The sequence below is a fragment of the Rhodofomes roseus genome (assembly GCF_022264815.1).
Source record: "Rhodofomes roseus strain CIRM-BRFM 1785 chromosome Unknown C8Q71scaffold_64, whole genome shotgun sequence".
NCBI lineage: Eukaryota > Fungi > Basidiomycota > Agaricomycetes > Polyporales > Fomitopsidaceae > Rhodofomes > Rhodofomes roseus.
This window is the reverse complement of record NW_025953020.1, coordinates 1-11,876: the sequence shown is the minus strand read 5'-3', so window position 1 is coordinate 11,876 and position 11,876 is coordinate 1. Positions and strand designations below refer to the sequence as shown.

General features: G+C 49.4%; 4 protein-coding genes across 4 annotated transcripts; 1 reads left to right on the top strand and 3 right to left on the bottom strand.

Moving 5' to 3' along the window:
- Positions 1-110: 110 nt before the first annotated feature.
- C8Q71DRAFT_793166 (uncharacterized protein) lies at positions 111-857 on the top strand. Its single transcript, XM_047925455.1, has 2 exons — positions 111-255; positions 317-857. The coding sequence occupies exons 1-2, from the start codon at positions 130-132 to the stop codon at positions 707-709; spliced, it is 519 nt and encodes a 172-aa protein (XP_047772249.1). The 5' UTR covers positions 111-129; the 3' UTR covers positions 710-857.
- Positions 858-6,938: 6,081 nt separating this feature from the next.
- C8Q71DRAFT_793164 (uncharacterized protein) lies at positions 6,939-7,174 on the bottom strand (the record flags this gene model as incomplete). The annotated part of the gene is made up of 1 exon (XM_047925454.1): positions 6,939-7,174. A coding segment is annotated over one exon (194 nt), but the record flags the coding sequence as incomplete, so codon positions are not given.
- A 636-nt stretch (positions 7,175-7,810) lies between these two features.
- On the bottom strand, positions 7,811-8,404 carry C8Q71DRAFT_728577 (uncharacterized protein; the record flags this gene model as incomplete). Its single annotated transcript, XM_047921968.1, has 3 exons — positions 7,811-7,850; positions 7,927-7,980; positions 8,148-8,404. 3 exons carry the CDS (start codon positions 8,402-8,404, stop codon positions 7,811-7,813), a joined length of 351 nt encoding a protein of 116 aa, XP_047772247.1.
- Positions 8,405-10,471: 2,067 nt separating this feature from the next.
- C8Q71DRAFT_863901 (uncharacterized protein) lies at positions 10,472-11,863 on the bottom strand (the record flags this gene model as incomplete). Its single annotated transcript, XM_047928250.1, has 6 exons — positions 10,472-10,848; positions 10,901-10,945; positions 10,997-11,056; positions 11,111-11,306; positions 11,354-11,776; positions 11,822-11,863. Coding segments are annotated over 6 exons (1,143 nt in total), but the record flags the coding sequence as incomplete, so codon positions are not given.
- Between the last annotated feature and the right edge of the window lie 13 nt (positions 11,864-11,876).

The following is an 11,876-nucleotide window of genomic DNA, read 5'->3' as shown; positions in this document are numbered from 1 at the left end:
CAAGTAGGACTGACCATTCTCAAGCCGGTGAATACTTAGCGTGCCCGCGCCGTGAACAGCCAAAATCAGTACGGACCCCTGCTAGTTGTAGGTACTCAGTGGCGTCCAGGGCTGACTCGCTACCTACAGATGCATGGCGCCGACCGGTGTGCAATGTGCATCTTCCACCGCAGTGCCAATTGCGACGTACGTCCAAACTCGGAGACATGCGAGCAGTGCTTGACACGCGGATTGGGAATAATGTGCACGGTAGCGGTGAGTGTCCATCATGTCGGTATCTGGGTAACCCTCAGACTAACTGTGCCTGCACCGGCAGTCATCGTGGCCGCACAGGATGAGTGCCGCGTTTGACAATAACCCACACGAGTACATGTCGGCCGAGTTCATGGCCAAATTCATCAAATTTGCGGCTCCGTACGCGGGTAGGGTACTAGAGCTCATGGGCAAGCGCATGGCGTATACCTGTGAGGCTGACACTCAACTCGTGATACGCGTGGATCAAGTTTGGGACCCTAAGGCTCTGGAGCGTTACTTGGATGAGCGGCGCGCCCGCTTCGACGCGATCGTATGTGAGCAGAACCTCATGGATACGTTATGGCCAGTGATGGACCAGTACATGGGCTTGTACAAAAGGGAGGCAGAAGCGATCGCCCTTGCGGACATGTTAGAGATTGAATTGAACGCGGACTGGAATCGTTTCATGTCCTAGGCATCTTAGTATCTGTATCTCTGTCTAATTTTGAGCGGATCTGTCGTTTGTACATGGGACATCGGGGTGTGATCGGCAATTCCCAGATTAGCGATAGCCTTGTGTGTGTCTATGTACGGACATCTGTAGCGCTCAGAACCGATCACTTCATCACACACAATCGATCAGATTGATCTGACAGCTTGTTATCGTGTCTCAGATGCTGCGGCTGCAATGTGCATGCACACTGAGACCATGTGCGTGCATTATGTTCTCAAGCATTGGGAAGTGAGGTGATGCTGCGCGCTCGCGTGAATCCCAATAATGTATGTGCGCATACTACGAAACACAGTACTCCTCCAAGGGGATCTTGCGCGGGAGGGTGGGATCCCCTGTTACATGGTGCGCGCAGTACCGGAGACAATAGGTTACTTTGAGGAACCTAAGGCATGGTTCGCGATGCTGACATGTGCTTGAGGGGATCTCGCGCACGCGCGCGAGATCCCCTGGGAGACTGTGTGTACTACGTTTGAGTACACGGACGCGTCGTGCGCGCGTACCCTTTCTAGGGGATCTCGCGCGGGTGCGCAGGATCCCCTGAGACCCCATGTGCGTACGCTGTGCGGGTACATGGAGGTATCATACATGCATATACTTTGTAGGGGATCTCGCGCACCCCTGGGGACTGTGTGTACTATGTTTGAGTAAATGGATGTGTCATGCGCGCGTACCCTTTCCAGGGGATCTCGCGCGGGTGCGCAGGATCCCCTTGGAGCCCATGTGCGTACGCTGTGCGGGTACATGGAGGTATCATACATGCATACCCTTTCCAGGGGATCTCGCGCAGGTGCGCAGGATCCCCTGGGAGCCCATGTGCGTACGCTGTGTGGGTACATGGGGGTATCATACATGCATACCCTTTCTAGGGGATCTTGCGCGGGTGCGCAGTATCCCCTGGGAGACTGTATGTGTACAATGTTTGAGTACATGGATGTGTTGTGCGCGCGTACCCTTTCTAGGGGATCTCGCGCGGGTGCGCAGGATCCCCTAACACATGGTGCGTGGTGCGTGCATGGCACATGGGACTGGCATATGTCCCAGGGGATGTCGCGCCAGTGCACAGACCCCTGACATTCAGTACTGGATGTTGGTCTTGACGCAGTCCACATAACTGGTGTTGAGAGGTGCGCAGGGGATCTCGCGCGCCCGCGCGAGATCCCCTGAGACATGTAGGTGCGGCCCGAAGTCAGCACTTGCCTTATATGGTAATGGCCCAAAAAGGAATTACCATATAAGGCAAGCTGAGGGCACGCTGACCCCCCCTGGACTTAGGTGAAGGGGGTATAATTATCCTGAGGTGAAAGGTGAAATGGTAAATGGATAAGTGTACACAATAAGGGAGATTGGAGAACCAGAGTGGCAAGACTTGGTGGCATGGATGTGACAGTACCCTACAATGGCGGAGTACTAACAATAGCTTAGTTAGCTGATGCACATAAGGCAGACTTGGGATTTGGACATATTCTCATAATACAGGCTGTTCTGAATATGACTTACTTCCAGGGGCCACTCATTGGCTCAAAACCTATAATCATTGGATGCCTAGCATCTCCATTGCTTTGTGGTTGCATTTCAACTCATCCCATAGATAGAATAACATGGCCTCAGCCTACAAGCTTCCTTGGATTGTAAGGCCATTCACAAAGATCAATTTAGTAGGGAGCCACAAAATGTGTGAGACCCCATGTGGGCTAACAGGGTTCCCACCTGATAGAATTGCCACCAATGTAACCCAGGCAAATCACAACACCAATTACTCACACCACCATACCACAACCATCAGGATGCCATCCACGTCTCAGGTCTTCTTGGGTTGGTAAGTGACACTACCACTGCCCTTACATTAGGTTCCAATGGCCCTGGGTTAAAAAAAACTTACATGCTGCTACCAAAAAAAGAACTTGTTCACCAACAGCAGTATCATTGACCATGTGTTTCATTATCCTTTCATTCTCTTTATCACAAATTGATTGAAGATCATGAGAATTTCATAACCTAAAATGTCACATGGTTTGGGGTTGGGTGATTGCAAGTCAGAGAGTCATGGGATCATCACCATTTGGCCAATCAAACTACACCGTGCTTGTGTATATCATGCCACATGTCGGAGATGCAATCACAGGGAACCATTGTGGAGATCCTAGGGAACATTACAACAAGCACATGGAACAATCACTGCAATCAACAGGGAACAATTGCAGTGAGCTGGTTGCACAAGACCATACATATATTTTTCAGCGGTGACTGGACAGTATATTGAATGGACCTTGGCACTTATGGAAAAAAACTGGGCTACACCCTTTCCAACCGCTGTACATCTGTGTGGATTGCTGGAGTTCCACTTGACGGCTAGGCATTGTATACAGTTTGAAGTTGAATCCTATCCCCGAGGCAACCCAATTCATGAAATTGCAATGTATGTATGTCCTAGCTGCTTCATTGAGCACCACCCATTTGTGTGGGATTTTGTGCAGCTCACTGACATACCATCAGACAGGCTGGGAAATGTGTATTGGTGGCGATGTTGATTATGGTGTTTCATCAGTTGCAAAACACCATACACATGTGTATGAATGGCAATTTGGGTTGTGGTGCATCATCTGTTGCACAATTGCTTGCGTTTTTTGTTTATGGTGCAGCGTCTGTTGCGCAATCGCCCGCGATTTTGGTTTCAGTGCTTTGTCAGTATATTGGGTGGCATTACTGGTTATGGCGCATCATCTGTTGCACAGCGTTTTTGTTTATCACGCACTGCAGTAGCGAACCACTATACACATCTGTATTGCTTGCGTTTTTTGTTTATGGTGCAGCGTCAGTAGTGCAATTGCTCACGATTTTGGTTATGACGCACTGCAGTAGCACACCACTATACGCATGTGTATTGCTCGCGTTTTTGTTTATGGTGCATCTTCAGTAGCGCAATCGATCGCGATTTCGGTTATGACGCACTGCAGTAGCACACCACTGTACGCATGTGTATTGGTGGCAATCTGGGTTGTTGCGCATCATCGGTTGCGCGATCGCTCGCGTTTTTGGTTAGGACACACTGCAGTAGCGAAACACCATACACATGTGTATTGCTTGCGTTTTTGGTTTATGGTGCATCGTCAGCAGCACAATCACTCGCGATTTTGGTTTCGGTGCATCGTCAGTATATTGGGTGGCAATACTGGTTATGGCGCATCATCTGTTGCACAGCATTTTTGTTAACGACGCACTGCGGTAGCGAACCACTATACACATGTGTATTGCTCGCGTTTTTGTTTATGGTGCATTGTCAGTAGTGCAATCGATCGCGATTTCGGTTATGACGCACTGCAGTAGCACACCACTATACGCATGTGTATTGGTGGCAATCTGGGTTGTTGCGCATCATCGGTTGCGCAATCGCTCGCGTTTTTGTTTATGACGCACTGCAGTAGCGAAACACTATACACATGTGTCTTGCTCGCGTTTTTGTTTATGGTGCATCTTCAGTAGCGCAATCGATCGCGATTTTGGTTATGACGCACTGCAGTAGCAAAACACCATACACATGTGTATTGGTGGCAATCTGGGTTGTTGCGCATCATCGGTTGCGCAATCGCTCGCGTTTTTGTTTATGACGCACTGCAGTAGCGAAACACTATACACATGTGTCTTGCTCGCGTTTTTGTTTATGGTGCATCTTCAGTAGCGCAATCGATCGCGATTTTGGTTATGACGCACTGCAGTAGCAAAACACCATACACATGTGTATTGGTGGCAATCTGGGTTGTCGCGCATCATCGGTTGCGCAATCGCTCGCGTTTTTGTTTATGACGCACTGCAGTAGCGAAACACTATACACATGTGTATTGCTTGCGTTTTCTGTTTTTGTTTATGGTGCATTGTCAGTAGTGCAATTGCTCGCAATTTCGGTTATGGCCGGACACCAATCACACCACACTATACACATGTGTATTGCTTGCATTTTTTGTTTATGGTGCATCGTCAGTAGTGCATCGCTCGCGATTTTGGTTATGACGCGGTGTCAGCTGCAAAACACTAAACGCATGTGTATTGGTGGCAATTTGGATTGCAGGGCACCATTCATTGCGCAAACGCTCGCGATTGCGGTTTTGGTGCATCGTCAGTTGTATTTGGTGGCACTACTGATTATGGTGCATCATCTGTTGCACAATCACTTGCGTTTTTGTTTATGGCATGCTGTCAGTAGCGAAACACTATACAAATGTGTATCGGTGGCAATTTGGGTTGTCATGCATCATCTGTTGCACAATCGCTCATGTTTTTGGTTATGATGCACCCTTGGTTGCAAAACACTATACACATGTGTATTTGGTGGCAATACTCGTTATGGCGCATCATCTGTTGCGCTACCGCTTGAATTTTTGTTTATGGTGCATTGTCAGTTGCACAATCACTCGCGATTTGCGTTGTGGCATGTTGTCATTTGCGAAACACTATATCCATGTGTACTGGTGGCAATTTGGGTTGTAATGCACTATCCATTGTGCAACCACTTGCAATTTTGTTCATGGCGCATCATCAGTTGTGCAATTGCTCGCAATTTTGGTTATGGCCGGACACCAATCACACCACAACCTAACATACTTGGACTCAAATGCCTGGACATTGCTATCTTCTGTATGGTGTTGCTGGTAGCAATAGGGGCTCCTGGCTATAGCACAAATGAACTTGTCCAGATTAATGGGAGAAGTGCACAGATTTACCTATTCTCGCTGGCTTTGGAGCCCTGATCAAGGGACAGGTGGATGTGCTGGAAGACATGATTACAGCACACTACATTGGTTCTCTCTGGTATTAGCAAACTTGAAACCTCCTTGTAGGATTAAGGCAGGATATTGGTGGAAACCAAAAAGGAAGCTGACATCATCTATGTACAACATGTTCATCTCGAAATCCTCCGGAAAGAGTTCTGGGACTCGTACACCATTTGGGTTGAAGAACTAGGATTTATCAAGATGTGCATCAAGTTGGGGAAGTGTGAAGGCAACCTGCAAAAGCCTGGGCACAGGGGTATGGGCAGACAGCCCACAGGATGCATGTGCATTGCTCATTGCTCTGGCATTCAATTGGTGTATGAATGTCCACAGTCATGTACCAGTCACTGCTGAAGATGACTGGCACCTAGCTGAAGACCTAGCCTCAGTCATGCCAAACACAGAGGAGGGCGGCTGTGGGGGCATAGAGATCTACAAGCAACTTGTGGTCTTGTGTTCCGTCCACCCAGTACGTTCCACAATTTCTCCTGCCATTTTTGACACAGGAACGGCGCAATTTGATTACAGAGAATGGCCTGATTGTCACACAATGTGGTTGTGGCGGGAACCGTACAACAAGTGTTAGCACACTACAGTATTGGTGATCACCCTACATCCAATGTGCCATACCATATACATGTGTATTAGTGGTGATATTGGTGATTGTGCAACATCAATTATGCTACACTGCACAACAGCATACCCAATCATGTCCCCAATTGAGTGTCACCAATTGCACACAACACCATACACATTGATATCATTATGGGACGGCAGTGTCAATGCGGTGTACGTAAATTGCATGGTTTAGGACTACCCCCATGAGAATCACACATGGCATCCATGTTTGCCACATGGCCTCAGCTAACCTACCGGTCACGTGGGTTGGGTGCTTTTTGCTCTCAGGCACCTGCAACCCTGCCCAAGCTGTCCCCAAGCACGATTTCCATGTGAAATGTAGGGAAATCAGTATGAGTAATACCAAATGCAGGACAATTCAGTTCCGAGAAATAAGACCCGTGAGTACTGAGGTGTTCCTGAGACCTGCAAAAATGGGATGATGTGTATTGGGAAAAATAGTCAGCACTGTGAAAACAGAACATGTTGAGAATGGGAAAACAGGAAACAGGGAATATCATTACCAGGAAATATTAGAATGAAATGGTGGTGATATCCAAAAATTTGCCCTGCAGCAGATTGCATTCAACAAGACAAGAAGTATTGCTGGGTGGGTTACACACACTGGGAAAATTGAATTAAAATGCAAATACAAGACTGAAAATAAGGGGAAATCAGTGGTGCAAGTATTGATCGCACCAGGAATTTAATACCAGGCAATATGATAATTATCTGAGTAGTACCAGGAAAATGAGGCATAATTACTGGGAAATAGGGAATATCAGTACCAGGACATAATTGCCCTGATATTCAAGAAGACAAGGATATCACTGAAAGTATACCACGGGCCAGGTAGCATGAATACTATCCCACAGCATTGAATAAAACATGCTGCCAGCCTGTGGGAAAGCCATGGGCTGGCAATGCCCAAGCATATAACCTTCATCGTAACCCAAAGCACAGAATGAAAGAACTGCCGCCAGACCTGAGGCAACACCCAGGTCTGGCATTGCATAAGTATGAAATCTTAAAAGTTCCATGAAGCCCTGAATGAAAAAATGGCCCTGTAAACCCGTGGTGAAGCCACGGGTTTGCAATGCTCATTATGATTGCAGCCTGGTGATCACAGCAATCACAAGCATCATTATTATAATTAAGGTCGGCAGGAAGGCCACAGTTCAAAATCAGTGATACAGCCATGGTATGGCCACTACTGAGGCCTGCTCTGCTTAAGTAAGCCACTCTGGCTGAGTGTTGCATGGCCTTGTCTGTGCTCTCCCTTAGATTAGCTCATTACCATGTACTCTGAGATAATTAAGAGGCATTATTGAGTGCATCATTGGCTTTTCAATGGATTTTGGGTGTTCTGTGGTATGGATTGTCTGTCTCAGAGCACTGGAACTCCGTAAGCACTCCAGACTCACGTCACACCTGCCTAAATTGGACTGGTGGCGGACATCAGTTGCACTTAAGTTCTTTTCATCTGCAGCAATGTGAGTTCTCCAACCATTTTCTGCAATTCAAGCCACTTAGGAATCAAAGCAAAGCATTGCACCCAATTGCCCCCGTACAGAATGAAGACGTCATCCACCAGCAAGTGTGACCATTACCCAATGGTGCTTACCAAGGTTCCAGCTATTCTGGCTCAAATCCTAGACATGGAGTCCCCACAATGTATTCAAAAGCTAAAATTCAACCCGATACAGATCATGAATAGTCTGTAGCACTCAGTAGAACATGATTTTAGTGAGGAGAGGCCAAATTAGCACAAGACTTTTGGCCAGACTAGCTTACGTTAGCGGATCGGGCCTCAGCAACAGCCACCTCAAACCGAAATCAAACTGTGGCCTTCCGGCGTACCATACATCATTGTCGTAATTGCAGTGATTGCATGTTAGACAATTGTCATTGTAATGTTTGTGTACCTGAACCTTGAGATGGTCGTGAGCACATATCTGAGAATTGTAATGGCAATGAACGTGGGCTCAAAACGCTCAATCGGAGAAATCGCATACCTGACAATCGCAATCGCAGCAATCGCAGACCTGACAATCGCAATCGCAGCAATCGCAGACCTGACAATCGCAATCGCAGCAATCGCATGCCTGACGATCGCAATCGCAGCAATCGCAGACCTGACAATCGCAATCGCAGCAATCGCAGACCTGACAATCGCAATCGCAGCAATCGCATGCCTGACGATCGCACTCGCAGCAATCGCATACATGACAATTGCGATCTCTGCCATCGCAATCGCAGCAATTGCATACATGATGGTGCTCTGGCGTAGATGAACATCGCAATTGCAGTAATGGCATGCATTTCGATCGCAATCGCCGTAATTGCATATCAAAGGACCACAATCGCAGTTATTGCGTGCCTCAAAGTCAGAACTGGCAGCAATCGCGTGGTTTAGGCTTCGCCAGTTGCGGTTGCCATCCTCGCGATCGCATGTTTAAGGCTGGCGGTCGCGGTCGAAAACATGGTTAATATTCCACAATGATGTCACGAACATGACATTTCACACCATATTTCCCATGGGACATGTCTTCGGCTTAGTTATGAAATTTAACCCAAGACTCGAGTCTAGTATACTTAGCCCATTGACTCGTCCATCTACCGATGGATGGTTCAAAAGTGGCCTGTTTCGGCACATGAAGACTAACATCGCAATCGCCCTGCTGATTACTTCGACCAGAATATAGGCCTTTGGAAGCGACTTGGCCATATGGTGGGCGACTCCGACTCAAGGCAATTGCTGTCGACCGAGATGCTTGTAACAGTGCTGGAGGGATATTACGGCCGTCTGTGCACCCTACAATGGAATATGCCTCTTACCTAAATGTGAGACCAAGTTGTGGGTTGCAGTGTTTGGAACATGATTGAACGAGTGGAAGTAACATTGAAAAGCAGTGAGGGACTAGCGTCACGCAAAATCACTGACTCAATATCGTGCGCGAGAACCACGCGATCGGGGGTCAAGAATGAAGCCCAGTTAATATGGCCTAGTATCCAGATACAACAGCGACAGAGCTATGGCGAAAGCGTGCTGGAGCTTGAGGTCTCACATAGAGGTGCTACATGGATCAAGATTTGAACTGGCTTGCTTCCAAAGGTACAACGCTCATAATCGTAATAACCCATGTCGCACTTCAGTCAGTGGCGAGCCATTTCGCTGTGTGCAAGCGAGTTCGGAACATCTGTTACATCTGTCGCACGGTTAACGCCTACGCCGCATCGCTGTCGCTGAGGGCTGCGCACGCGTGTGTGTAAGTTCCAGGTCTTCACTAGATTTCAACATGGCGGTTGCATACGTGCATAACAAGGTTCCATGCCCGAGTCGCAGATCGAAACAGGAAGCGTTCCCTCTCGGCCCTCTAAACTGGACATTGAGTACCAAGAGATTGGGGGTGTGGAAGCGACACATTTGTGTGTTCAGAGTCGCAGTGCCACAGAAGACGTCACGTAGGGGCTGTCTTTGACGATGAGTGGTGCATATCCCGACATGAGTGAAGAGATGTCGATGAAGGGTTAGAAGATGGCCGATCAGAAGTTTGGAATGCAGATCGAAGCAAATCAAAGGCGCGGCGTTCAGCGATTCAATACCAGGGTATGATATGGCTGCGCATATACAGTATTCCTGTCTTCGGAGGTCAGAATGAACTGCAATAACTCAGTCGCAGCGTTCGCGACGAGTTGAGTCGCAGATGGATTGTACGGGTGCACCACATCAGCGTAGGCGACTGGAATCACACGTCATAGAACAGTCGCGACCACCCAAAGATTTGGGATGTATTCATCGCGATCGCGTGTGCACCCTTGTATGAGAGCACCGTTCGTGTGTCCTCACGGTAATTTCAGCGCACCCGGATGCCTCATATGACGTCGCCCACTAGGTAGCGAAGGTCCAAGTGGTGTTGAAGCAGATCTGCAACTGTACTGCATGTGAAACGACGGGACGCAATGGCTAAGTCCTCGCAATGGCACCCATTCAGGTAGCCCATATTCGCACAGCAAGTCGCCACTGATGCAACACACTGACTGCATCGCTGTCCGTTGATCAGTCATGGCGACAATGATCAATCGGACCCGATTGCCCGCGACAACCGAGAGACGGTTGCCAGTGAATCACTTGATAGCGACACCACCGTCTCATACATATGATCGCATTGCAACAGGTAGGTAGGATATATATATGACAAGAACTAAAACGCGTCACAGCTAGTTCGTGGTACATTACGGTCTTATACAACGTCTCATACGGGATGTTAAACCAACGATCAAGAATGGGTCAAGAAAATCGCACCCCTAACCTGCGACCAAAACTCGCGCACATGACTCACGGCTCATCCTCGTCGCTGCATTCCATCACGTCCTCGCCAGTCATCTCGCGCTCGAGGGCCTCGTTGAGTCGGATTTGGTGCTCAATGGACGCGAGGCGATCCATCAGAAGCTTACGCTCGCTGCGCAAAACGCGAATCTTGATGATCCCTTCGCGCGACATGCCGATAGTGGCCAAGTCATCTTCCGCAGCAAATCCCATCGCGGCAGCGGAGGGCGTGGGCAGGCTCGGGGGAATCGGCGCAATCGGGGGAATCGGCGCGATCGGGCGACTCGAGGGCCCAGGGGAGGCGAGCGCTGGGTGAGTCGACGGCAGAGGAGTCGCAGAGTGGAAGGATGGTGGAGATTCAGACCGATCCGGTGTGCGTGGCGCTTCTGGGGAGGGCGATTTAGTGGCCTCAGCATCGAGGAGAATTGTGCGACTTACCGTTGAGGGGGACTTCGGGCACTTGCATCGTCACGTCCTCATCAGCTGTGAATCATGCAGAGTCGTCGCTATGGATTAAACCGGTTTGAGACTTACCTTCTCTGGTACCTGCGCGGGTCCCGAACTCGTCAGCGACAGTCGTAGCAGCGACGATATCTTGCACGGAAACTAGCTCAGTGCGAAGGAACGCCAAACGGGACCGGGACTTACCTGGCTCTTCCAGATCTTCGTCCTCAGACTCCGGTCCCTCCGTTTCGCCGTCCGCATCGTCCTCCGTCGGCAGCTGAGCAGGCTCGTCGTTGAACCTACACCCCTTCCTATCCAGGACGCACTTGTCGCAACTCATCGTGTCTTCGCGGACCTTGCATTCGCTGACCGCAATACCCATGTTGAAACAGCGGTCACACTAGAAGAGTAAATAAATACGCATCGCAGAGTATATTGCCGACTTACCGCACGACCCAAAGACACGATTTTCCCCATCGCGATGATCGCCTCAGTGCGCTTCTTCCTCTCCATCGTCTTGCTCGACGTACCCGTCGTCCTTCTCGACGTCGTCTTTTTCGACGTCGTCCTTCTTGACGGACCCCTGGCTTGACGACGCCGTTTCGTCGGTGGTTCCTCTGTCTCCGATGCGGCTGCATCGACGGTCGCCTGCGACGTGGCCATCAATCTAGTGAGTTCGGCCTGCAGCGACGCGCGTGTGCGCAGCTCGCTGGCGCTGTGCATGCGTTCAAAGCCAGCAGACAGCGCACTCCGCGCCCACTCCGGAAGCTCGTCCCCTGGAGCAGGGAAATATCCCGAGAGATGACTGCACGCGGTGTTGATATGCGGCACAAGGTCTTCCTCGGGGATGAGGATATCGCGCGCAAGATCCTAAGAGACTGAGTCAGTGTAACAAAACAGCGCGGGACGACTTACCACTGCACAGCAAAAGTGCCTCGCCCAGACCTCGAACTTGGACTTATCCGCCACA

Coding starts and splice junctions, on each gene's coding strand:
- C8Q71DRAFT_793166 (XM_047925455.1), top strand. CDS start 130: ATGCATGGCGCCGACCGGTGTGCAATGTGCATCTTCCACCGCAGTGCC. Junction 256..316: donor GAATAATGTGCACGGTAGCG/GTGAGTGTCCAT, acceptor CTGCACCGGCAG/TCATCGTGGCCGCACAGGAT.